Source organism: Suricata suricatta, chromosome 3 (assembly GCF_006229205.1).
Source record: "Suricata suricatta isolate VVHF042 chromosome 3, meerkat_22Aug2017_6uvM2_HiC, whole genome shotgun sequence".
NCBI lineage: Eukaryota > Metazoa > Chordata > Mammalia > Carnivora > Herpestidae > Suricata > Suricata suricatta.
In genome coordinates this window covers 67026105-67052617 of record NC_043702.1, presented here as the reverse complement: position 1 = coordinate 67052617, position 26513 = coordinate 67026105, and the positions used below count along the sequence as shown (strand labels likewise).

The 26513-nt window shown below is 35.8% G+C and overlaps 1 protein-coding gene across 3 annotated transcripts in view; it reads right to left on the bottom strand.

Moving 5' to 3' along the window:
• The window catches only part of IFIH1 (interferon induced with helicase C domain 1), a 54469-nt gene that overhangs the window by 1771 nt on the left and 26185 nt on the right, over positions 1-26513 (bottom strand). Inside the window, exons 4-15 of one of the 3 annotated variants that reach the window (XR_003906641.1) lie at positions 26346-26450; positions 20936-21156; positions 15004-15214; positions 13909-14126; positions 12345-12461; positions 10272-10395; positions 9483-9761; positions 8589-8848; positions 5964-6113; positions 5250-5380; positions 4919-4965; positions 4209-4276 (exon numbers count right to left, since the gene is read on the bottom strand). Coding sequence is in view for 1 of the 3 variants with exons in the window: in XM_029934483.1 (XP_029790343.1) it covers positions 316-506; positions 4115-4276; positions 5964-6113; positions 8589-8848; positions 9483-9761; positions 10272-10395; positions 12345-12461; positions 13909-14126; positions 15004-15214; positions 20936-21156; positions 26346-26450 (2038 nt within the window). In the remaining 2 variants the exon portion in view is untranslated. Of the gene's footprint in view, positions 1-315; positions 507-4114; positions 4277-4918; positions 4966-5249; positions 5381-5963; positions 6114-8588; positions 8849-9482; positions 9762-10271; positions 10396-12344; positions 12462-13908; positions 14127-15003; positions 15215-20935; positions 21157-26345; positions 26451-26513 lie in introns of those variants that run through there. The other 2 variants (XM_029934483.1, XR_003906642.1) reach the window with 2 other exon arrangements.

The following is a 26513-nucleotide window of genomic DNA, read 5'->3' as shown; positions in this document are numbered from 1 at the left end:
TTTGATTTTTTACTTTGCTTTTCTGTTTGGAGTATCATTGAAACTACTGTATTGTAAATGACAGAAAATAATTGCATTTGTTAAAAAAATAAATTGTATTAAAAAAATGGCTTTGGGTCTCTCCCTTCCCCTCCTTGCCCCAGTGCAATATATTTAGGAAAGTGACATTTGAATTAGGGATATCATCTGGGAGCTAAAGCAGGGGAAGTTCTGAAAAATCATGAATCTTATTTGTCCTATTTTGGAAGAATATTCACAATACAACCAGCTTCACTTCTTACGAAGAAATTTAAATTTCAGGGCTCCTGGACTTACTTGAATACTGGGGTCATGTTGACATGGTGCATCTTCTCAATTACGTGGATATCTTCTCCAGAACAAGCGACCACACTGCAGTTTTTGCAGAGGAAATTTATTAATGATGGGTTTTCCTTGTAATACTTTGCAATACTTCTCTTGATTTTCATTTTCTTTTCCATTATACTTTGCATCTGTAATTCCAAAATCTGCATTGAGGAGGAAAAAAATCCAATGTTTCTTTTTTTTTTCACAGATTCACTGAAGTAAATCTCCTGGAATTCAGAAATCTTAAATAGTTATGAAAATGTACCCTTGGCCATAGTTTAGAAATAAAAATAATGAGGCAATAGCCTCCAAAGAATTTTGCATATAATCTTTTCCTGTAATCATGGACACCTTTTCCATTTTAGACAAGTTTTACTGTGAGAAAGTCCTTAGCAATATTAAGAAAACAAAATCAAAAACAAAACAAAAACAAAAAAACACCTCATTCTACAACCTCTCATCCTTGCCATCAGTTTTAATTCTATCTTGTGAAATAAATTTAAGTCTTCTTTTACATAGAATCCCTTTGAAGACCTAAACAGTGTTATTACATTACCAATAGTCATCTATAACTTGTGATAAGCTCCCTCCACCACCAGTTTCTTTAATCTTTTCTAGACCCTTTTCTATCTTACTCGATCTCCTCTTTACATATTTGTGGCAGAAACTACTGGTTTCCCACCCAGAATCGTTTCTTCCTGGGGACAGAACTAAAATTTCATTCCACGTGGAAATATGCTAGCCACATGACAACATTTCCTAGCCAGTGGGCAATAAGACATAAGATGTTGAGTAGAATTTCTAGAAAGGATCAAATATCAGATAGCTGCCATTTGCACTTTTTGTCTTTTCCATCTTCTTCCTTCTTCTGCTTAAAATGATCATGTGACAATTGAAATTTGAAAAAACAAATTTCTTTGACCTGGATAACAGAAACCAAATACTAAGAGGGCAGAGAAGAGGCAGAAGAGTCTTGGCTTCCTCACAACATCATGGAGTTATCATATGGATCTAGATTGTCCACATTTTTATGAGAGAATAAGACCTTAACTCTGTATTCCAAGCCCTGTGGCTAGTGGTAAAATTTATGTCATAACAGAAACAATGTAGAGACACAAATAGAGACATAGATAGGCACTGGCCAGGACTCACATGTATATAACTTCATGTTAGGAAAACTTGGTTCTTTTTTTGAAAATTTTTAAATGTTTATTGATTTTTGAAGGAAAGAGAAACATAGGATGAGTGGGGAAGGGGCAGAGAGAGAGGGAGACACAGAATCGGAAGCAGGCTCCAGGCTCTGACCTGTCAGCAGAAAGCCCAATGCAGGGCTCAAACTCACAATTTGTGAGATCATGATCTGAGCTGAAGTCAAACACCCAACTGACTGAACCACCCAGGCACCCCCAAAAAACCTGGTTCTTAAATAATTTACATACAAACTAGACCTCTCATAGATGGCAAATTTATATTAAATTGTGCAGGATGCCATTGTTTTCCTGAAGACTAAGGGGAAGTTTTTAGTAAATTATCAGTGATGATGAGCAAAGCTGAATGGCCCATCTCTGGCTCTCACCTCTGATTCAAGACAGCCATATTTACTACAGAAAGGAGAATTAAACCTTGTAAGCCACCTGTGGGCTATGTAATAGTTTAATCGGACAAGTACAAAGACTAATGTCCTGTGTAAATTATAACAATATAAAAATTGTATATTATTGTATTATATTCCCTAAAGGTTTAATGAGGTTGTTCTTGCAAGATATTACCATTCATTGAGCTGATAAAAGATGATTTGGCATAGGACCATGCACATGGCAGGCAATTAAGAGATGTCTATAAGTGCAGCAGAAAAGACAAAAATAAATCCGAGGTCAGTGTACGGGTATGTAACCAGGACACCAGAAATGAAAAGATTAGTTTTAAAATAGTAAAGAATAGGGTTGCCTGGGTGGCTCGGTCAGGTGAGAGTATGACTTTTGATTTCGGCTCAGGTCATGATCCCAGGTTTGTGAGATCCATGCTGAACGTTGAGACTGCTTAAGATTCTCTCTCTTCCTCTGCCCCTCTCCCTTGCACACACCCAATAAATAAATAAATTAATTAATTAAAATACTAAAGACTAGTAAAGGACTAGTGAGGAATAGTAAAAATATGAAATAACTAGAGCGTCAACAAATGAAAAAAAAGCATGATAAATACATGGGAGGTACGGCTATATTTAGTCAAAGTTGGGTCATTGCCAGGGAAAATGTTTAAAATCTTCACATTGTTTCTAGAAGTTTGATTTAGAGGCTTTCAGTTATGTACAGATTCTGTACATGACATGGAAAATAGACCTCACCTTCTATGTCAAGGCTCACCATATATTAGTGGTTGCCTGAACATTGTGTTGAGAAGAATTCATAACTCAGAAGAAGGGAGTGCTGGGGCCTGCTAGCAATGTCTGGTGAGGAAGCTGCACAGAACAGTAGTCAAATGTACCCCCTGCCATCCTTGTTCTGAATTTCTCAGCCTGGAGTAGCTTTAGGAGGGCAGGGCTCTTAGCCAAAGGAAACCTAAAAAGGTAGTTGATTCTAGGACCCCCCCCAAACAACTGTATCTTATTGTAGATATAATCTGGAAAAATTGACTCATAAACTCCAGGGATGGTCTAGAGTTTACCCAAAATACTGGTCTCGAAACAGCAATCTTTGAAAATATCCAGTTGATTAACTTTCCAGTGACATTATTTGGCCACAGATGTTTGATTTGACATTATCAAATGTTTAGTTTGCCTTGTATGTAAAGGGGTTTTAAAATACAAGTTTGTGTAGAAACCTGGCCAGGAAACCTTGGAGTTGGTTATAGCAATGCACACCAATTTAAAAGCATCCCTTTCGTGAAACTCTATTTAGGGTAGAGCCAATTCCAATGTTAAGAAACTAACATTCACACCCATATGCAAGGGTGTGAATTTTCTTCTAAATGGATTGTTTGCTATTATAGTAGTTACAGTCTTTAATTCAGTGGTATGGGGGATTTCCTGAAATATTGTAGAAATGCATTCTTCCCTCACAGCATTCCTCTTGAAGCTCAAATGACTGCACATTAGCAAACTGAGATGCAGCTAGATGACATAGTATATATTTTCTTATCCTTTGGATCTAACCTCAACGTCTCTATTTCTAAGAGGCTTTCCCCAAACATCCAATGTAAAAGGTACTCATCTAATGACTCATTTCATGTCCTCTTATTCTAATCCTCTAGAATTTGTCCTTACAGGATATATATCTTGCTCCGGTTTTGTTTCTTGTTTCTCCTCCTCAAATCTCACTACGTATAGTCTAGAATATGAACTTCATACAGCAGAGGTCTATCTGTGTTGTTTGCTACCATGTTCTCTCCGTCTAGAACATTGCCTGGCACAGAGTAGGCACTTCCTAAATATTTCTACAATGAAAAATTTGTGCCTGTACAGATTCAACCAAACGAAAATTACCAGGTTGGTTCGAATGGGTGAACTGCACTGGTCTTTCTAAACAAGGGCAGATTAAATTTACACCATCAAAAGTTACGGTTGGTCTCCCTGGAACGGTGGCCTGACAATCGCTGCTCATCATGGATCTTGATTCTTTGTACGTGAATCTGGACTCAGCACAGCTCATCCAACTGGTACTTAAAATTCCAGCACAATTTCTGTCTTGAAACTTAGCCACAAAGCTATCAATGGCAGCTGCATGCAGCCAGTTTAAAGTGAAAAATTCAGAGAGGTCCAAAAAAACAATACCTTATGAGCATATTCCTCTGGGTTCATATTTTGAATGTGTTCTATAGCTTTATACATCATTTTCTCTCGGAAATCATTAACTATCTCGCGTTCAATCACTCCTGAACCGCTATGGGCGACCAGGACGTAGGTGCTCTCATCAGCTCTGGCTCGACCTCGGGCCTGAGAACATAAAGAAATCAAATAAGAGAATGGCTATGTTTTGTTGTCAACTCTCTCAATTTTGGTCTGGAACAGTATTCGTTGCTCAGTATCCCAGCTTTCAAGTAATTACTCTATTCTCAGTAAAGTTAGGTACTATCTATTTTTTGTAAAGCAGCTATTTGAAATTCAAATTTCTACACTTTAATGTAGAAACAATGTTCTAGAATGATGATGGTTAGGTCATCACATCAACCCTCAAAACCTTCAGTTACCGGAGACCATTGTGTCCACCATTTTCATTCCCAGGAACCTTCTCCCAACCCTGGGAACTAGCACCTTTGACTTAGACTGGAGTGCCATTCTTCCAGCCTGGTAGGAGGAATAGACGGAAAGAAGGGGTATCTTTGACCTTGACACCAGGACTGTTGGAAATGCATTTCTGCTCCTGGTATCTATTTTGGATTTTGAGCACATTTCCCCATGAAAACACACCAAACATGGTGGTAAATTTCTGTAGTCCTCCCTAGAAAGTAATATTTAGGTACATTTTGAGTAACAAACAATGTTGTGGCCTGTGCCAGGAACCTAACTACCAACTATAATATCTGTATGAAAAATGCAGGTTAGCCACTAACAAATTAATTCTTGAAATTGAATTACTTCTTAATTTGATGGTTGTCTGATTATCTTAGTCTTCCATAACTTTTCTTCCATGCAGGGATGCAATTTGATGTATTTAAAAAAGAGATTTTAGTTAATTTTATAGGAAAATATTACATACTCAATGAAAGGTATCAATTATATTGTTAAAACAGTGTGGGTAAAAGATAAAGTGAAATTAAATGTAAATTAAGACATTTCACTTTTGTTTTGCATGTATAACTTTGCCTCCCTCAACAGTTTATTATGAAAAATTCCAAACACACAGAAGAATTGTAAGAATTGGGAGGACAGTGCAGAAATAGTAAAAATTCTCAAGATTTGTACATACTACTTTGTCAGACATTTTAGGAACACTGCATTTCAGATTCCTGGTCTAGCTGGGAGCTTGCAAACATCCTAGGAATGAAGAGGCCTCTTTTGACTCTTATGGATGGGGCCAGTGCCATGTTTCTGAGGAGTCTTGGAACACAGAAATAACAATCAAAGAAGAGCTGTTTAAAAATACAACAGTTGGGGCTCATGAGTGACTCAGTCCGTTACGCGTCTGATGTTGCCTCAGGTTGATCTTGCAGTCTAGGAGTTCGAGCCCCGGGCCAAGCTTGTGCTGACAGCTCAGAGCCTGAAGCCTGCTTGGGATTCTGTGTCTCCCTCTCTCTCTGCCTCTCTCCTGCTTGTTCTCTGTCTCTCTCACTCTCCCTCCCTCTCTCTCTCAAAAAAAAATAAATGAACATTAAAAATAATAATAAATAAAAATAAAATTTAAAACAACAATAAAAATACAACAGTGATCTGGTTGTCATAGGAATTAACACCATAAAAAACAGTAGTATGCAGATTTCCATTTTTAAACTGAGGTATTACTGATATTTAACATTGTATTAGTTTCAGGTGGGCAATATAATGATTAGGTATTTGTATAAAATGCAAATTGATTTCTCTTTTAGAAGAATAGATATATTTTTAAAACTGTGCTGTTTTGCTAAAACATTTAAAATAATAACACAAAATCAAAAATTAACATAACAGAGGTATTTAAGTGTACCTGGACCATGGCTATTTCATTAGTGACGAGACCATAGCGGATAATGATATTACATTCTTTAATATCCAGACCTTCTTCTGCCACTGTGGTAGCAATAAGCAGATTTATTTTTCCAGTGCGGAATTTACTAATGACTTCTTTTTGTTCATTCTGTAGAAACATTGTAATAAATTAAATTTTGTGGTGCTAAACACATTATAATCTTCTAATTAGCAGAAGAAATAAATTGCAACTGGTCAGTGCAAATCAAAGGCTTAGCTCGTACACGGATACACTGCCATCTGTTTTTGGCATTGAACAAAGACATAATGGTAAGACAACATTTGATTTCCAATCTGGGATTACCACACAATAACAAAAATATTTCCATCATCCAGTCTGGAAGTAGGAAGACCATCATTTTTGGCAAGGAAATAAATTGATGAGTGACTTGGGAGGGAGGAAAAAATGAGATGCTTTCAGCTGAGGAGAGGATAGGGCAATGAGACACTGCAGTGGGCTCTGCTCCTCACTACCTTCACTTCAGAATCCTTAATATTCAGGGAAAAAGATGCAGTCACCCTTTTAAGACTGTCGAGTTTTGAGTCACAGAGAAACAACACCGTCGACCCCACGATTGGTCACTTTCAGAGTCACTCAAGCATGAAACCTATGGAGCATTTCTGGAAGGACATTGAAGAACTGGAAACCGGCTGCTCCGAGGAGGGCAGTGGTGTCCCTGAGAGGCGTGACTATATAATCTATTCAAAGAGAAGGTTAAATAGAAATGAAAAATAAATTACTGAAAACATCATTTTAAAACTATAATTAAATGGAAAAACTCTGAATTTTAAAACTTAATAATAAGAAATAGGGCCTCCTGGGTGGCTCAGTCAGTTAAGCATCAGACTCTTGATTTCAGTTCAGGTCATGATCTCACGGTTTGTGAGTTCAAGCCCCATGTCAGGGTCACTGTCTGTCTTTCTTTCTCTCTCTCTCTCTGCCCCTCCCCCATCTCAAAAACAGATAAATAAACTAAAAAAAAAAGAGAATAAAATATGAACTCTGGCCCTTGCATAGGAGGAGCAAGTGAACATAAACCCAGCCCCATATGGCCAGTGTGGTTTTATTCTCACAACTACTCTGATCAAAGCTGTTGGTCCAGTCGGCCTCTGGTGTACATTTATGCTGTCTTTTATCCCCGAGTATTAAACAAAAATAAACATGTCCGACCAGCAGTGTGCTCTCCCATCCCCTTCCTTCTCTTCTTAGAGGCAGTGTGTGTCTTTATTTGACTCCTAAATGCTAACGAATTGTTCAGAAAAGCCTCTCTCCAGTTTTCTCTGATCATTTCTCCCTCTGGCACTCATGTCCACTGACAAAGATGTACCTGTCTTTGGATTTTAGCAGATGTCTGTGGTTTTCAAAAGAGTACTTTAATAATGAGAATATCACACACAGCATCAGACCCTCAAATAGTAGTTTAAGTCTATTCAAAAGGTGAGGTGTGGGATGTGAGGAAGGTAGTTTTGGTATGTAGCCTCCAAATCTGAAATGGCTAAGGAACAGAAAGGAGCTTTATAGCAGACTTTCCTTTTGCACTGCACTTCTTTTCAAAGAGGAGCTGAGGCCACACATACCCAAAGTCGTCATACTAAAGCTAATATAATAGAAACTTAAAAACAGGAGTGGAAGGATATAGATATATTAGTTGTAAAGATTAACACAGAGGCTGAGACTGAACTTGAGTTTTGCCTGTGAGCCTCCTTAAAGCTAGGGCAAAAGGGAAACAAATCAAGAAAACTAGTTCTCATCACCAAGGAGGAAGCAAGCTCTTTACCCAAGGAAAACAATGCTTTCTTTCTTTTTCTGGCATAAGTTTTAGAGGTAACTTTAACTGAGTACATGTAGTAAGTATATTGAGCATTATCATATAAAATTTCAAGAACTATTATTTTTCAGCAAACACTAAGACAGATTTAATTTGCTCCATTGGACTGAATTATGATGACGGTAACAGAAGTGTCCCTTGTCCCTCAAGTCTCAAAGTCAATATGGCTTCAGAGGAACGTTTTACTCTAACAATCCAGGCTTGTCTACAAGTGCCTCTTTTCTCTCCTATGGGTTTTTACTGTGCACATGAAAAGTGGTATAATGAAATGAAAACAAAACAAAACAAATCTTTAAAAGGAAAGGAAAATCACTCATAGTCCCAAATCTCTTAACACACGAAATGTCTTAATTTTTCCAAGTTGCCTTACAGAGCTCATCCTATGCAAACATATTCTACATTTTTCTAATTATAATGCACATACTTTGGTGGGGATTTGATTTTTTCCATTTGATATGATATTGTAACCATTTTTGCATTTTGTTTCTAAGTTTAAATGTCAATCATTTTTGCAAAGGAAACTCAATTTCGAAAGTTGTTCCAAGTATGTGAAAAACGTGACTCCTAACTCAATGTTCAGTTTATCAAATACCACAGATTAGATTCCTATTAAATCCACATTTTATTTTAAGGAAAAGTGTTTCATTCCATAAAATTATTTGTGGGGTGGCAAGAGAACTGATGGGAAAAACACTACAATCAACCTGGGAAGAGTAATAACAACATGAGGAAAGAAACAGAGAAGACCTTTTCACCTGTGTCATGGGCTTGAACTCACTGCTGTGTCCAGCTCCAATCAGATGATGTGCTTTGACGCCTACTTCAGCAAATTTTTTATTTTCAGTAATCCACTGGGAAAGGGCATATGCACTCTGTCGTGTTTTTGTGAAAATTATTCCTCGGGCCAATTCCTCAGTCCTCGTGTATTGTTCCATTATGGTGTTTCTTAATTTGGTCAGTTTCTCATTTTCATGTTTTGGATTTTCAGCCAGCTTTTTCAACATTTTCTTGTTTTCTTTAAGAAATAATTAGTTTGAATTATAAAATATGTGAATAATTACACTGAGAGATTTTATGTAATGAGATACTGAGATACATAGTTGACCTACAGTTAATCTTGTGCAGTATCTAATAATCCAGCTAGCTAGATAAATAAACGTATTACAGTCTTGTTGACAATTAAACTATGTGGCTGAATGACTGATTGTGATTATACAATTAATGGCTAATCTGAACCCATCAATTAGAAAGTGGGATTTCTTCTTTCAAAATGAAAGATTATTTGTAGAGGGCCTTTTGGAGGTGCCTGGGTGGCTTAGTCAGTTAAGCATCTGACTCTTGGTTTCAGCTCTGGTCATGATCTCGAGGTTTGCAGGATCGAGCCCCATGCTGGGCTCTACACTGGCAGTACAGAGCTTCCTTGGGATCCTCTGTCTCTCTCTTTCTCTCTTTCAAAATAATAAATAAATATGACCCTCCCCTGCTCGTGCAGTCTCTCTCTGTCTCTCAAAAATAAATAAAAAACATAAAAAAATAAATAAACATTTTTTAAGAAGAAGGCCTTTTGGGAGAGCTTTTGAGAAGCAGTGGGCTCATGCCAAAGAGGCAAATGCATGAGCATATACAGTAAATGTCAAATTGATTCTTACCTAAAAATAACATCATGAGAAATCTATCTGTCTTATCCACTCTCAAAGGTTTCTTGCCATCTTCCTCATCTTCGTCATCATCATTGTTCCCCTCCTCACCATTCTCATCACTATCATCTTCTTGGATTGCAAACTTCTTTTCTTTCTCATCATTATAGAAAGCTTCAAGGTGATTATAGGCATCAATCGTTCGAATTGTATCATTAATTTGTAGGGCCTCATTGTACTTCCTCAAATGCTCTGCGCAAACACGGTCTTTGCGATTTCCTTCTCTTGCAGCTATGAAAGAACAGGTTATGTAAAGTGAAATAATAGTAAAACACACCCTTAAAATTGTGCTGTAGACTTGAATATGTCTGTGATACTTGTTTTTGAAATGGGCAAGTTAAGGCTCAAAATGTGCCTTGAGCTCTTAAAGGTTTTCAACCCCTGGTCTGCCTACCTGAGCTCTGTTATCAGCAAGAACACTTATGTGATCCTTGCTGACTCAGAAGAATGGCATAGAAAACATTTCAGTTCAGTGTGCATTTGGAGACAGAAATGTTAATATTTATCTTACTATGTTAAACATACAATAAGTGAAAGACTCTGGAAATAAAGAGAAAATGGATGTATTGGAGCTTCTTTCCATCTGTAGATAAGAGATTAGAACATGTACATCCCTGTACTACTTGAAATAGAGAAATTCCATCTAAGATTCCATTGGCTTTCAGTTTGCTTGACAATATATGATAGATCATCTGAAATCCTGGCATAAACAGGGAAGGATTAGGTCAAAAACCCAATTACCTTTTTTTTCCATTTGAATGGTCCATTGTTCATAGGGTTGAGTTCCAAAATCTGACATTGGACTCATTTCACAAAAACTTTGAATCTTGGTCATTATTTCTAAAAGTTTATCTTTAAATGGATCCTAAAAATAAAATTACATGTTTATGTTGTTAAAGAAATAACATTACCTTTGTTAAAGTAATTTCCATGTTATAATAAATTTGATTCATAATCTTTGTTTAGACAAAGTAACAAGTCAATCTCTGATCACTTCCTTGTACATTTAATTTTTCACTAGAAATCCATGCTTAAGCCACACACACCATGTACCCCCACTCGAATTTCCAAATTAGTTTTTATCCTTAGAAAGGTAAAACTAATGAATAATAAGAAACTTGAATACTAATAGTAATTTTAAAGTATATAGTTAAAGCAATACCCTAATTATTTAGAGACTGTGATATAATTTAAGAAACATTCACTTTTAAAGAACTGGTTTCAATATTATTCTAGCAAAATGAAAAGTTAAGAGAGACTTGTGATAAGCACTGGGTGATACATGAAATTGTTGAATCACTATATTGTACACTTGAAACTAGTATAACACTGTATGTTAACTAACTGGATTTTTTATTTGAGAGGGAGAGAGAGAGAGAGAGAGAGAGGGAGGGAGAGAGGGAGAGAGAGAGAGAGAGGGAGGGAGGGAGAGAGAGGGAGGGAGAGAGAGGGAGAAAGAGAAGGAATCTTCACAGAGCCTGATGCAGGTCTTGAATCCACAACCCTGGGATCAGATTCTGAGCCAAAATCAAGAGTTGGACAGTAACCCACTGAACCATCCTCGTGGATCTCTAATGAATTTAAGAAAAAGTTAAAAGAGTTAAACAAAAACAAAAACAAAAAAACAGAAGAGTGCATACTAAATGATTTCCTTTAAATAAAGTTAAACATGAGTCAAAACCAATCTTGGTGTTAAAAGTCAGGATAGTAGTTATCTCCTTGGGGGACGGGTGACTGGAAGGAGAAATAAGGGGGTTTTTTGGTGCTGAAAATGTTCTGTCTGGATTTTGATTATACAGATGTGTTCATTTTATAAAAATTCAGCAATTTGTACACTTACAAATTTGTACTTTTCTGTATGTCTGTTATACTTCAATAAAAAGCATATCTAAATTAAGTAAGTTAAAAAGTAAGATGGCAACTTCTTTTAAAAATATATTCTGAGATGTTGTGGGTTTTCTAAAAAAATGATTATGAGTAGAAATTTATTAAGTAAAACAGAATAAGTAACATAAAGTGAAGGAAAATAAAGTACATTCAAATGTTCTAGGTCAGGTGGAATAGAGAGTAGTCTTCAGAATTTCCATAAAATCTGATCTATGGAAATTGGTGGCTAACACTGGGTTAGTGCCTACTATATTTCAAAGACAATATTGTCCATTATATATATTAGTGTCATTTAATCCTAACATCCTATGAGGTAGATTTTCAATGACTACATTTATTATTAAGTACATAGAGTAAAATTTATCATGCTTTTTATATTTTACAAATGAAAGTATTGACATAATAGACTGGTCATAATGTCCAAAACCAACTCAGCTGGTTTTTATAATCGGTGAAAATACTCACTTAAAAATCATCATTAAAGTAAATATTTTACTACTTTACTACTGTGTCAATGTTTTCTTAAGGAAGTAAATGTGCATATTAGGAAGGATTCTCATTATAATTACCAACTGTAATTTGGTAGCAACAAAATTACTCTGTGAAATGTCAGAAAGCCAGCCCTGAAATTCATCAAGAAAGAGAAAAGAATAAAATGAATTATAGTAACCTTTCTAGTTTACCTATAGAACCCTCTCTCTCTCACCAGCATTGCTTCTCTTCATATAAACTGGAAAATTAAAAGAAGAATAGAAGAGAGAATTCACAGTAGTGCTTTGTTGTCTAATAATACAAAAGAAAACTGTAAGTTATTTTGCTAAAAATTTAGGATAATATTCTCCAGATGGTTTGTAGAAAATAACCTTTGCATCTTTCAGTTGAGTATGGTATTATCAATCTAATAAATATAAAACTTGAGGCACATACTTCTCTGGTGTCATCTGCGATTGCAAACTTTTTGCATGGCTCTTTTATTTGGTCTTTGAGTTGACTTATATTTTCTTTCACAGTTTTAATGGTGCATGCATCAAGATGGGCACATATCTGGAAAAGAGATTTTTTTTCAATAATCAAATAGTTAAGTTTTCCTTTTCAATTTATTCAATGTAGAATTATCTTTCATATAGTAAATAAGTACCATGACTTGCTAAATATGGCATTTTAGTATTGCTTTACTGTGGATCTGATTAACCAGTAAATTTACTTCAACAGACTAAAAAGAAACTTCTAAATCAGTTGGTGGATAATTCCAGAAAAGAAGTGTATTTATTTTCACTTCTTAAATTCTGTTTTGCCATCTGGAAAAACTGATATGGAAACAGTATCGTAAATAAAAGGGATCAGCAGAGAATGGTTATAAGATAACCATATTATATGAGATATTTTAAAGGCCATCTTGACACCCTTGGATCAGATTATCACCCTCCTCTGCCCATAAAAAAGACAATGTAAAGCTACTAGCAGCTAAAGCCTGGATGTGTCTGAAACTTGACCGATATTAGTCCTTAATCCCATAATAAATTGTATTTTGGAACCAATAATTGTGCCTCTGTCTGTTCTACGTGATTTTTATGGAATCCAACTTAGAGTAAGGGAATTAAAATATAAATGCAATTGCTTTAGTGCCAACATACTTCTTGCGTTTCTCTGAATTCACTCAACACTTGAAGTCAACAATTGTGCTTTATATGTTATTACCATGTGGGGTGAGCTGACAAGTAGTACAATCTCAAATAAAGATTCTCCTATCCCCTTTTTCCCATTTAATTTGAGTTATTCAGAATCTGAGAATCATATGGAGCAAAAAAGGCACAGAAGAAAATATGCAATTTTTAAACTTATGGAGTATAATGAAAATTAGAAACTTTCATCATTTATGCATATTTCTAAATGTTTATTGATCTTTTGAGAGACAGAGAGAGAGTGTGTGTGTGCACAGAAGGAGGGGTAGAGAGAGAGGGACAGAGAGAATCTGTCAGCACAGAGCCTGAGGCAGCGCTCCATCTCACCAGTCTCACCAAGGGCAAGAACATGACCTGAGCCGAAATCAAGAGTCGAATACTTAACTGACTGAGCCACCCAGGTGCCGTTTTTATTTTAAAATGTTTATTTATTTATTCTTTGAGAGAGATAGACTGCATACTTCTTTATCAAATGGATCATTAAGTTTAACAGTAAGAGTAGATATTTAAAATAAGGTATTTCATTTGCTCCAAGTTTTCATTTATTATATCTGTACTCCATAATTTTTGTGACATTTCTCTGTGCCATAGTAATTTATTAAAGCATATTACTATTCTGTAGAAGATTGAATATATTTATTTTAACTAAAACCTATTGATTTCACCTAACCAATGATCATGAAATACCTTCTGTTATATACTTCACAGCATTTGGACCTAATCTTACTCAAAAAGCCCAAGAAGCCCCAGCATTTGCTTTAGGGTTTTTGTTGTTGTTGTTGTTGTTATACATGAAGTTAATGGCTTACTTTTAAAATATGTTCTTTGGCTTCAGCTTGCCTTTTGGCTACTCCAACACCTGGTGAAGCTGTCAGTCCTAATATCTGAGGTAGGGGAATCACCGGTTTGCATTCTTTCTTGAGTTTGTTGTTTTTCAACTTCTGTTTCAAGTAACGCCTCATGATGTTATTATAGACTGCTTCTTTGTTGGTGTGATGGCATTCATCAATAATGATGAGGGAAAAGTCTTAAAAAAAATATCCAAGTGGTTCATTTGTCCATACCAGCAAAGTATAGTAAATAAAAAAAGTACCTTTAAGTTAGTAAACTGAGCTGCCACAGCAATGGTCATTTCCTGAGCAGGATTCTGGCACAGACCTCTTTTGAAGAGGACAATGTGACTATGCCAGTCACCTGTACATCCAGAGGTCCATGTGTATTAACCATGAAACTATTCATGTTATATGTTGTCCTTATTTAATAGATTAGCTTCAGAAAGTTTATAAAAAGCACAAAGCATTATGGGATGGAATTCAATCCCTGCGCATATTCTCCCAAATTAATCAGGATTACATTTTTGTTCTTTAATAAAACATTTAATTTTAAGTGGATGAGGGCTTTCTTATGTCAAATGAAAACCATACCATTTAAATAGATATAATATTGCCTTGCTTTAACATTGAACTTAATCATTATCATTATTATGATGAGTATATATACTTCTCTCCTTTTTTCTCCCTTTCTCTTGCCATCACCCACAAAATAGAAAGGACTGTGTTTTATTCTATGGAAAAGATGGCAGATCTAACAGTATTCATTAGCATATGAAAATAACTGTTGTAACCTAGAAATAAAAAGTAAATAGACAGCCCAGTGAATGTTTGATTGAATAATGTATCTTTATATATATATAGTGATCTAAGTAAAAATATATCTAAATTTTTGTATGTTTCCCCAAGAAAATAGAAGAGTAAAATGAAAACTTAAGAAATGTAAGACAATCTAAATCAGAGATAATCTTTTAAATTAGCATTTTGAAGATTATTTAACAAATATAGCTGTATCACTATCATCAATATTACTACTAATTCTTCTTTTTCCGAAACATAAACACTTCAACTAACCTGAAAACTGGACACCATCATCTTCCCCTATTTCTGAGTTTAAAAGGGAGTTTTCAAGGATCTGGGCTGTACTGATGATAACATCATAGGTTTTGACAACTTCAGGAAATGATATTTTCAATTGGGTATCACCACTTAATCCAATAGTATGATACCATTTCTTCAAAAATGGTTCAAACTCTTTGCGGAAGAGCTGTTCAACTAGTGGTACCTTTAAAAATGCCAAAATCAAAAAGAGAGAGAGAGAGTATGGTCAAAGCAAAAGGAGTATTGACCAAAGGCCTACTATGTGTCAAGCATTATCAGAGGTGTTTACATTATCAGTTAATTAAGCATAACAACCTATCTAGTTTGTCAATAAGCATTTACTGAATGCCTATTAGGTATAGACATTGTATCTGAGACACAAAATGTTTAAAATACGGCTGACAACTTTGAGGAAAAGTCTAGCTAAGCACACAGACTAAGACTAAACAACAAAAAAGCACAAATTATTAAAACATAATGTAATAATTCTCTCATAGAAATACATACAAAGTGCCAGCAAAGTGGCAGAAGCAAATGACTGCTTAAAAGAAAGGTTTAGAAGGAATTTTAATCTAGTAGGGGATGGGTTGGTGACAAGATACATGAAAACCAAGGCTGGAAAGGAAATAAATTTTGAATTCATAGATCAGGGCCAGGCTATAAAGGGTTGTGAGAACCACACAGAATATTTTAAATTTAGTATAATTCATAGGACCTTATGAGTTGTGTTTAGTGTTGATTTATTCTTTGTTTGTTTTGGAATGGGGCCAGAGACAATATGCCTAAAATATTGAAGGGAGCAGAGAACCCAAACTGAGGAGGTTAGACCTTGCTTAGGAGAGCAGATGTGAGGTGAAGGGATAGGGGCTAAAATGGCTTTGATGGCTGAGAAAGAACAAAAGAGCAAACAGGCTTGGCAAAATAAGTGGAAATCTTTCAGAGTTGACTGACATTGTTGAGTGGGAGTATGCTGGCATTAAGGTTATTCAATGTAATTGGCAACTCACAGTATCTTTGCGTTTGGTAGCAGGTCAACATGTTGGTCTTTATGAAGACCCTGACCTGCAAGTCCATCTGGAGATCAGAATATGGAACCCAGTGATACCATGGAGAATGTGAATGCCAACGCCCAGGATAAAGAAGGCATCCACCCTGGCCAGCAAAGACTCATCTTTGCAGGCAAGGAGCTGGAAGATGGCCACATACTTTCTGACTACAACATCCAGAAAGTGTCAACCCTGTATCTGGTCCCCTGTCTAAGGGGTGGCTATTACTTCTTCAGTCTTGTATTCTCATTCACACTGCCCAATGATGGCATTACTCTGCAGTATAGCCATTTGCCCCAGTTTAAGTTTAGAAATTACCAGTTTCACTAATAGCTGAACCTGTTGAAGGATTTTTTGCATGGTAGTTAAAAAAAAAAGAGGCCTTTCAGCTGGCTCTCATATGTCATAGCATCTGCTGAGGGTAGCTGTGTTGATACCTCAGTGTTACACATTACCAGTCATTCAGAATACCTAGATCAGGGGAAAGGAACAACCAGGCCATCTTTAAGATTATACCCTAGGGGAATGTACACCATGGAAGCCAAGGGATGTACAGTGTGGCAAACAGGGGGTTGGCAGGAAGAGTTTCAAGGGCGAGCATCAAAGTGTAAGCACTGTATTCCTCATAATGTAATTACTAGATAATGTGATCAATGGTTACCTTTCTATTGGTCTGAAGAACATGTGACAGTCATATTTTTACTTGAGGTGAGTGCCACTTATGTGTAAAATGAGGGCCGGCTGATACCCCTGGCTGAGAACAGCGTACAAAGAACATTGCCTTGTATCATTATTTAGTATAAATGATGAAGTTGTCCAAGAGTCAATGTGGAGAGGGAAGGGGTTAAAATGGAATCTATGAATTTTAAGGAAACAGTGTGGACCTTAAATCAAAAATCAAATTTGGTAAGTGGAAGAAAATAACACAAGGTGAAAAGACTAAGATGAGAAACTTTCTGTTCATATTTTTGTTTTTGTTAAAGTAAAAGTATCTGGTCTACTTGCCACAAAATCACTTGAGAGATCTGGAAAATGCAGACTTCTGGGCCCAACAAGGAACTACTGAATCTAGGCACCATCTATGGGGACAAATCCTTGAAACTTGCACTTCCCTGGAGCCTCTCATGTGACAGGCTTCTCTCACTTACACAAACTCATTTCTGATACATTTCTTTAGAACTATTTTCATTCTACTTATATGAGATAGGGGAAATAATCTAAGGAAGCAAGAAATTTTCTGAAAAAGAGAATGGAAATTAAGCTTAGTGGAAGGAGATAGCGAGATCTAGAGGAAAGAAAGTCAGCTCTGAAACTACTCCAGCCATTTGCTTATTATGTGACCCAGGACATGTTACTGAACCATCTGAATCATCTCAATTTCCACAGCAATAAAATAAGGATAATGTTAACCTATGGTAAGGTTGTTGTGAAAATTAAATGAAATAGAGGCTGTCAATTTTTGGGTACTCCTAACTCATAAAACTTCCCTGATATTTTGCTAATCCTTATATTCTAGCCATAGAATGCAAAAAGAAGGCCAGCTGGCTTCAGAAGATAAGGATTCGAGTTTCAGTTCAGCTACTTATTGGCAGGATGATCCCTGGCTGACCAATTAAAGACTCAGAGCCTCAGTTTCCTGCTGGGTAAAATGAAGATAATTATGGCTACGTCATAGAGTAGCTCTGTGGATTTAATGAGGTATGATAAAAATAATTAATATTGTATCACCAAGTGCAATACAATGGTAATTATTATATTGTTAATACACATCTCTAATTCCTTAGACTGTAGATTCCTGAGGACAGGGTCTGCCTTTGATTTGTCTTTACACACCCCCATGCTGCTGAATGATTTAAGAATCTCTTTACCATGGGGTGACAAAGCGACCTGGGGTTCTGCCCATAAAAGATGAGTCAAGAACTTCCAAAGAAGCAGCATCTTCTGGTCTACAGAACTAAAATAAGTTTTCACAGGAGGTAGCAGGTGTTGGAAATCCTGATACTCACTCTGGGTGGCGTTGACTTCCTACTGAAGGACACAGAGAAAGCCAGATGCAAGTCTGACATGGCTAATTGGGAGGTGTGTGGTCCTCTTGGAGCCTTTTCCTGAGATGTGACAGAGTGCCTGCCAAGACTAATCAAACCCAACTGCTACCCACTTCTGCTGAATCATATGGGGCTGTCTTACAGCATCCGAAGGAACCTGGGATTTATCTCTCGTGATGTTGAAGCCCTAGATAGGAAATAGAAAGTCTGGGAACACAGGTGGTGTTTTCATTTCTCCCTACATTTGAAGGCGACAACTTTGGAAAGCATGGAGGCAGGGAGATGAAAGTAAACGTGTTAGAGGGGACAGAATTTCTCTTTTCCAGATCAAGGGTGATAATACCATCTATTAGGTCAAATATGAAACTAAGGTTATGTGACATAGGGAACCAGAGATTTCCTGACTTAATCAAAAAGAACAGAAGCTCACGTGCCTTTCAAATGGAAAGAAATGGGATAATAAAGTAAACAATTATGACATATATGGAAGAACTAGTGGAGGGATTTCTAGTAATTCTTACGGAAAAACAATAGAGAAGCAGATGATTAATACTCTTATGTCCTTAAATGTCTATATAAGAGTGTAGTAAGTATGGATACTAATGAGGATAACTTAACATTCAAACATGGCTGTAAATGTGGATTCATAAGAATCACCTATTTCCATGAGATGAACACTTTGTGATGAGCATAAAACACTGAAAGGAAGAGTCATTGTAAGAAGAAGGTACATTTGATACATACAAACACCTGAGACCTGCAATGATCAGTCACCACGGGTAAGAATAAGAAAAGAATGTTAAGTATTCACATTTAGGCTCAAAAAGTTAACTGCATAAAGATAACTTAAAAGAAATCTAGTCTAACAGATTTTCAGTCAAAAGAAACTGAGACATTTAGTTTATGGCAAACTCCAGATGAGTCTTTGGGTGCCAGCACCGGTGATAAAGGTAAACCTGGTCATGGGCTTCCTGTCACATGGGCTTACGGGCTGCACTGATAAGACTATATCCATAGTATTTTGCCCAACTGTGGACACCATATTTTAAGAAGTCTCAAAAAGGATGGGCACTCAGGATGATGAATAATCTGGAAACCATGTTATATGGAAAAGATTTAAAGGAACTAGGAATATTTATCCAAGGAAACAAAAAGAAAAATGACACAGAAGCCACACTATGTGAAGGGCAGTCACCGGGCAGGAGAATTAATACTTACTCTGTATAATTACAGACGAAAGAACACCAACCAATGGGTGTGGATTCCAGAGAAACAGATTTCCTCAGGGCTTTCCTTCTGAGTCAGTTATTTAAAGAATGGATCAAGCTATCTTATTAAAAGGGGGACAGGGACTTTATGGATATTCCAGTTTACTCAGCAGTGAGAGAAGCACCCTGCAATGGATAAGAGCTGGATCTTGAGTCCTCTTTCGGCTCTAATAGTTTATGACCCTGTGGCCTGATAAGAAAAGGGAATCAGAAATATAGCCTAGGTGTTGAGGCTTCAAGCTTTGGAGGAGTGGTGTAACTAACAAACAGTTAAAGAGAGAAGGAGAGCCTTTAAGAAGGGAGATGGTAAGGCTGGGTTTGAAAAAAATTAAACTGCAGAGTATTCAAATAGTATTAAAAACTCCAGCTGAAGTATCTTCAAATCCTGTTAACTCTGTTTTTTTTTTCCTTCAAACCTGGCACTTAAGATGCTGTTCAACTAGTTAAGGAGTTCCATTTACCTAGTTATGGAGGTGAGGAAGAGGGAAGGGAAGAAAAACTAATATTTACTGAGTCATTCCTAGGTTTTAGACAGATTATCTAATTTAAATGTCACAGCAACTGTCTATGGTACTATTATTTCATTCACTTTACAGATGAGGAAACTAAAGTGAAAGAAGTTAGGAATTTGTTCAAGGCCAAACTACTGGTCAAAGTATTAGTAACGCTAGATTTCTTGTATTCCAAAAGATAATGTCCTTAATAAAGAGACTATGTGAAAATCTATGGACAAATAAATTCTAGTGTTTCACTATTGTCACAAGAGAAATAAAACTATTCTAATAGTAGTCATTCAAGTATAAGGAAAAGGTTTTTAGACTTAGTAGATATCTACAGAATGCATTTGGAACTACATGATAGAAGTTACGCAGGTCATAGATTCTGAGTATGTTTCTTTAGTACTGCAAAGCAGGTTGCAACTGAACTTTAAACATAAACAGAAATCCAAAAATACAGGAAAGCTGTAGAGTCTATTGCTAAATTTTTGGTAAGGGTCATAATGAAAATCTAGTTGTTGTAAGTAACAGAGAAAAGACCATTTTGGCCATGGAAATGTGTACTCAATTTTACTCTGTAAAAGTAAAAATTAATCTGCCCAATATGCAAACTTATAAATTAATAAACTCCTTTTTCTGAATAAAGCTCAAAACACTAGATTTTGTTTTACAGTGAAGGAGACTTCAATAGACAATATTTGACAATATTTGATCCTAGATTTCAGTAATATTTTGAGGTCATTCATGTCCACATACAGTGATAACTTAAATTAGTGCCAGTTAACCTTAGAGAATATCTGGCTAAGTGTGTTCTTAATCCTAAATAACAGCTATCTGACCTATGTTTGGGTGTTATGAAAAAAATCATTTTAAAAGCTAATAACTTAGATATTACATTTAACCGTAAAAGCAAAGATTCAAAATAAAACAAAATATTACTCTTAATTTTACTAAATCCATGTGATCCATTGTTATGTATGTCATTTTACAAACGTGTCAGAATAATAAAGTGAAAATAAACACGGTTGTATTATGTGCCATTTGAATACCTTATTGACAAGGACTATAACTTTTCCGGGTTCAGCTGCTTTTTTCTTCTTGTCCAAGTGATCCTTGGCAACATAAACAGCCACTCTGGTTTTCCCGCTCCCTGTAGGGAGGCATATAATGATATTTTTCCCCTCCAAGGCTGGTTGGGCAACTTCCATTTGGTAGGGCCTGAGACACAGTTCTGGCTCAGGGGATGCTCTTTCTGCCACAGTCTCTTCATCTGAAGGAAATTAAAAGGTAGAAAAATAAGAGAACGGGCAATAAAACAACTAAGGCTAGGAAGTCTAAAACCGAACATAGGCTTCTTGTGGTTTAAATTCCCTTTCATGTGTGGTCTAAACTAATCCATTTTTCCATCTTTCCATGGCAAATGGGTGTCAGCTCTCCGCTGGCATTTGCTGGATACACCGGGCACTCCATCGTGGAAGTGGCTTGGGGGTGGAGGTTCTGAAGGAGGGAATTAACAGGATGGAGGACAGGAAGGGAGGCCATAGGGGAGAGTCTTTTCACAGAGTGGGGCGAAGCCAGGGGAAACTGCAGAACGGGCTGTGGTATAGGATTGGTGGTAATGGTTCTTAATGGGTCAGATTTTCTAACTCTTTGTTGAGCCCTTATGCCCTACTTGTTTCTTTTTACACTTTCCACCTATGAGTCAAGAGGAATTGGGGAAGCAGGAGTCATTAGTTCTCTTTGTTCTGCATCTGCGCCATTCCAGCCCTTACCTTTAATCGCGCAGATATTACAGCAAATGCTACTTTCCTTCATTTGAAAAACTTTATCTGACAACCAAATACCCAAAAGCCTGTCTGTCTGTCTGTCTGTCTATCACCCATCTATCTTAAAAGTCTAAAATGGCAAAAAAAAAAAAATCCTCTTTTTTGCCATGCGAGGTAGCTAGATTAAACACAGGTGACAGGGAAAAACTCCCCCCCCATGCAAGCCTTTACTTGATAGATTGCCTTTAAAAGATGAAAAATAAATTTTGTTGGTTTGAACTGAATTGTGATCACTTTTGGCATTTAGTTTTGAATTATGGTCTTTATCACTTCCTTATATGTATTCTCCACATATTCACAGTTTCCTGAAACTCAAAATGCAATATATTAAAAATATTTCCAATTAATATACATTTCTAAATTTAAAATTCTTATAAACTACTAATATACATTAATTTTCTGAACATTAGAATAAAATCATTATAACATATCTTGGTTTAAGCATGTTTTGTTTAAAAGTGACCATTTTTATCTATATTGGCCAGGGGAAAAGATCTAAAAATGTATAACCTATCATGTGGAATGCAGCAAAATAGATAGTAAATCAATTTAAAAGCCTGCCTTAGGCTTTACATAATCATCAGAAAAAATGGAATGACAGCACTTAGTACTTCATGACACGTCAAGTGTTCTTTCTCTTATCAATGATTGCAATAAAGCTAAACTAACATAATCCCATTAACTTCACAAAAGTTGCTGATGGTTCCATTTCAGCAACTGGATGATTCGATTCAAATGGGTTTTAACTTGTTGTGATAGTACTATCTGTGCAGGTAGGAAAATTCACACCAAATATCACTTAGTAAGAGTCATCTCCTAACCTGGCAGGAAATTTGTCTCCTGTATGGATGAGTAAACAAAGCTACAATACATTTAAGTTATCATTGGATTATCTGATGATTCATTTAATATGATTTTCAGGAAAAGCTCATTTAAGATCACCAGCATTTAAAACTATACATTTACAGGTTTGAACTCTACAGCAATCATAATGATTCATCTTCTATTACATTTATGTAAGGTTCAAATGTATTTAAGAATATCATTACTTCGCTGCTAAGGGGTTTTTATAGACTGACAAGATCCTAACATTCTACCTACATTACCAGCATTGATTACCTAACTTTCAGAAGAGAAAGAATATTTGCAAAGGAAGATGTATTTTAAATTGCATTTAACACCAAGACCCAGTTAATTACTTTTGCTAAATTGATACTTAATTTAGGAAATTTGTTAAAAGATATTAACAAATTCCTTTTGTTTAATTTCACTCTCGGTATATTTTTGCATGATTTTTAAAAATAATAAAATCACGCTTCCCTTGCAATAATTAAATGTACTTCTTTAAATAATCATCCCCCCCTCCTTTTTTTTTTCATCCTCCCTACTATATCCTTGGGAAACACAAATGAATAAGAAAAACTTAGAGCAATTTTCTGTCTTTTTCCCAAGTAATCTAAAACTAAGTCCAATGAGTACAATATCAATACCACTTATGCATACTAGGTATTTAGTGTATTGAAAACTATAAGATGAGTTAGGAAGTTAGAAGGACTATCATGTTCAAGATTTGATTCTGGAACCAAAGTCATGATCTTTCTCTGCTACTTACCTCATCACGCACCACTAAGTTCATTGTGCAATAAATATTTACTAAGTGCCTATTGTATGTCATGCAGCCTCAGGAATATAGAAATATAGTCCTTGTCTTCAAGGACTTCAGAGTCTAAAGCACCATACTGCAGCCACTAACAATTGTTTAGCTATTAGACAGAGATCTATCTCTATTAGCTTCCATACTTTTGAGTCAGGTCTAGGGAACTTGATGGGTAGCCCCAAGTTTAAAAGAGAAGCACAGAGCGAATATGGAAAAAATCAGAGTTGGATTCATTGTGAGAACAGCATCCAAAGAAGAGCTGGGTGAGTGCTAAATATTCAGCCTGATTCTTGCCTTATCACATCCTCTGACACAGGGATGGAAGAATTTATCCACATAAGCAATGAAAAGAGAATTTTCTCTTCTCTGTCACCAGAAGGAGAGAAAGGGGCTGGTGTCAATGAGCCAGGAGCCAACTTCCTTTATAAAAGAAATGTTTGGGTTTTTGTTTGTTTGTTTTTTTTTTTCTTTTTGACTTGCTTGGAAAAGCAAAATCAATTAAATGCAATAATAAATGTGGTATTTAAAATATAAACAAGCTTTGAATAACACTGTGCCCTTCCTCTACAACAAATATTGATTGAAGACCTTGAAGTTATACTATGCCATATAAATGGTCAAAAAATAAAATCAAATAGGACTTAAATAATAACATTTTATTGGAACTACACCATGTGGCACATTTCATTCTCACATTGATTTTGACAGCTGAGTTATTCTTGGAGAGAAAAGGTCTGTCACTGCATGTGTTTGAAATCGACAAAGTATTCCTTTACCTATAGTATGTAACCACGGAAAAATACGCCATTCCAGCTGGACAAATATTAATAGGTATTACCTCGAAATAGTAAGGAAACACTTTCTACATATCAGGCCAATGTGTATTGCCAAAAATATTGCCACTTTGTGAGATGCAGTATATCTCTCTAAAAATGAGAAACAGAAAAACAAAAAAAGCCTTCCCTAGCATAATTAGAATATTTAAACTTTAGGAGCGTTATTAATCATGTTTCCCTATGATGAAATACTTCCACAATGAAACATAATGTTAAGGTATTGGGTCACATCCATGATCCTTACGTCCCATTATGTAACTGCTGAAGGTGGACAAAGGACATATGAAACAGAGTCCCTTTACTGTCCACCTCAAAGATTAAGATATAATCCCAAACACTGTACTGCTTTTCAGAAATACAATATATGTTTACCAATTTGCAATTTGTCTAAACCTTTTTTTTTTGAAGTGATTTCTATTTCAGTCTATATGATGCACCTGAGGGAAAGAAATTTCACAATTTTTTAATAAATTCAGAATTTTACTACCCACTATGCAAAGTAATTCTTTGTTTCTAAGCACTGACCCCATCTAGAACTTCAATGGGTGCCCTTTGTAAATATGTTTGTCTTCAAATGTATTTGCCTTTGAAAATGTATTTGCTTTTTAAAGTAGGTTGCATTCAGATTTATCACGTCTTTCATGCCACATTGAGGGCTGAAAATCAGTAAATAGTTACATTTGCTAACAGCTCTAAATCAACAAAATGCCCAGCACACAGGGGATGCCCATTAAATATTTATTGAATGAATGAATATTGTTGAAAAGCCCTTACTTAGACAAACAAAAATTAAGATGCTGTCCAGAAGCTTAAAACGACCATAAAGATGTTAAATATTAGCCAGAGCATAGTTTGAGTTCTAACAGCAATAACATTTAATAGAAATGTTAATTATTAAATCTAACAATTGTTTGTATAGAAGGTATAGAAAATTCAAATACAATCCACAGAACTAAGCAGAGGGCAATAGCTTAATAAACACTGCCTGCAGTGAACAGAAAATGAATTAACCCTCTAAAAGCTTGAAGCTTTTAATGTAGATGACCATTTTCATGTAAATGATTTTGTCCGTTCCGGACTATTCTAGCTAAATTTCTATAATTCTTCTGAAAATGCAGGGTAATCTGAAATACACAATATTTTCCAAGTGTTTTCTACAACTCAATCACCAAACAAATGAATATAAAAGTAATCCGTGTTCTTGAATTTTCCAGTTTCCTACTGATTCTTAACTGGCCACATTGCAAGGCATTTTTTGTGTGTTTATAATTTGTTCATTTTAATTGTGAAATATTTCAAATACCAGACGAATATCGAGAGTGTATAACAGACATCCAAGGACCTATCACCTATTCTTAGAAAATGTTAACATTTTAGTTCAGTAGTAATCATTGGAACTGCACATTCAAACAACAGAAAGAAGCGATGTGAATGTGACCAGACTGACAACATTTAGGCAATCTGATAACAGGAAGTATTGCTGAAAAGTGCGGGGTTGAGAAGAGGCGTTCTCATTTATTGCTGGTGTGATATCCAACTAAGAGAGCAATTAGGGAAACACCTAATCAAGTTCTCATTTAGTGACAAAAGTGTTCTTGCAAACTCTACTTCTATGTAAGAGATATTTAGACAAATCGAAACTCTCCTCACTGCATGTGTAATTTTTAGTTTTTCATTTTAAAAGAACTCTCGTTATCTGCAGTTAATCTACAGAGTCACCATCATCTAATTGACAGCATTAATTTATTTATTTTAAAAGTATTTTAACTTAAAAAAAAAAGTAAGGTTTGGAACACATGTACCAAACTGAATCCATAATTTAAATGCAGTCAAATTAACTGAAACAGATAGCATAAATAAAATAGATGACATGATTCTATGGAATGTGGCATATGCATATTCTTATCGACACCAAAGAGATAAGTCCTGGATCAAAAATTAGAGAGCTTGATTCTAAGACTTTTATAAGTTGTACTTTGAAAGAAAGTGAATGGCAAAGTTCCAAAACTACTTCAACTGGAGAAAAGAATTGCTTTAATTGCATAAATACATTAGGGAGGGTATGAACAGCCCCCATGCTTTCCACTATATGGCGTCTTATTTCACACTTTTTAAGGTTTACACAACAGTTAGGCAGTACCTGAATCCCTTCCCATGGTGCCTGAATCACTGCCCATGTTGCTGTTATGTCCAAGACTTTCATCTAAGCAGCTGACACTTCCTTCTGCCAAACTTGTGTCTGATTCTGCAAAGGAAAACATTTTAAAATATTTTAAAAATATTTCTGAGAATAAACGTATTTTAACTG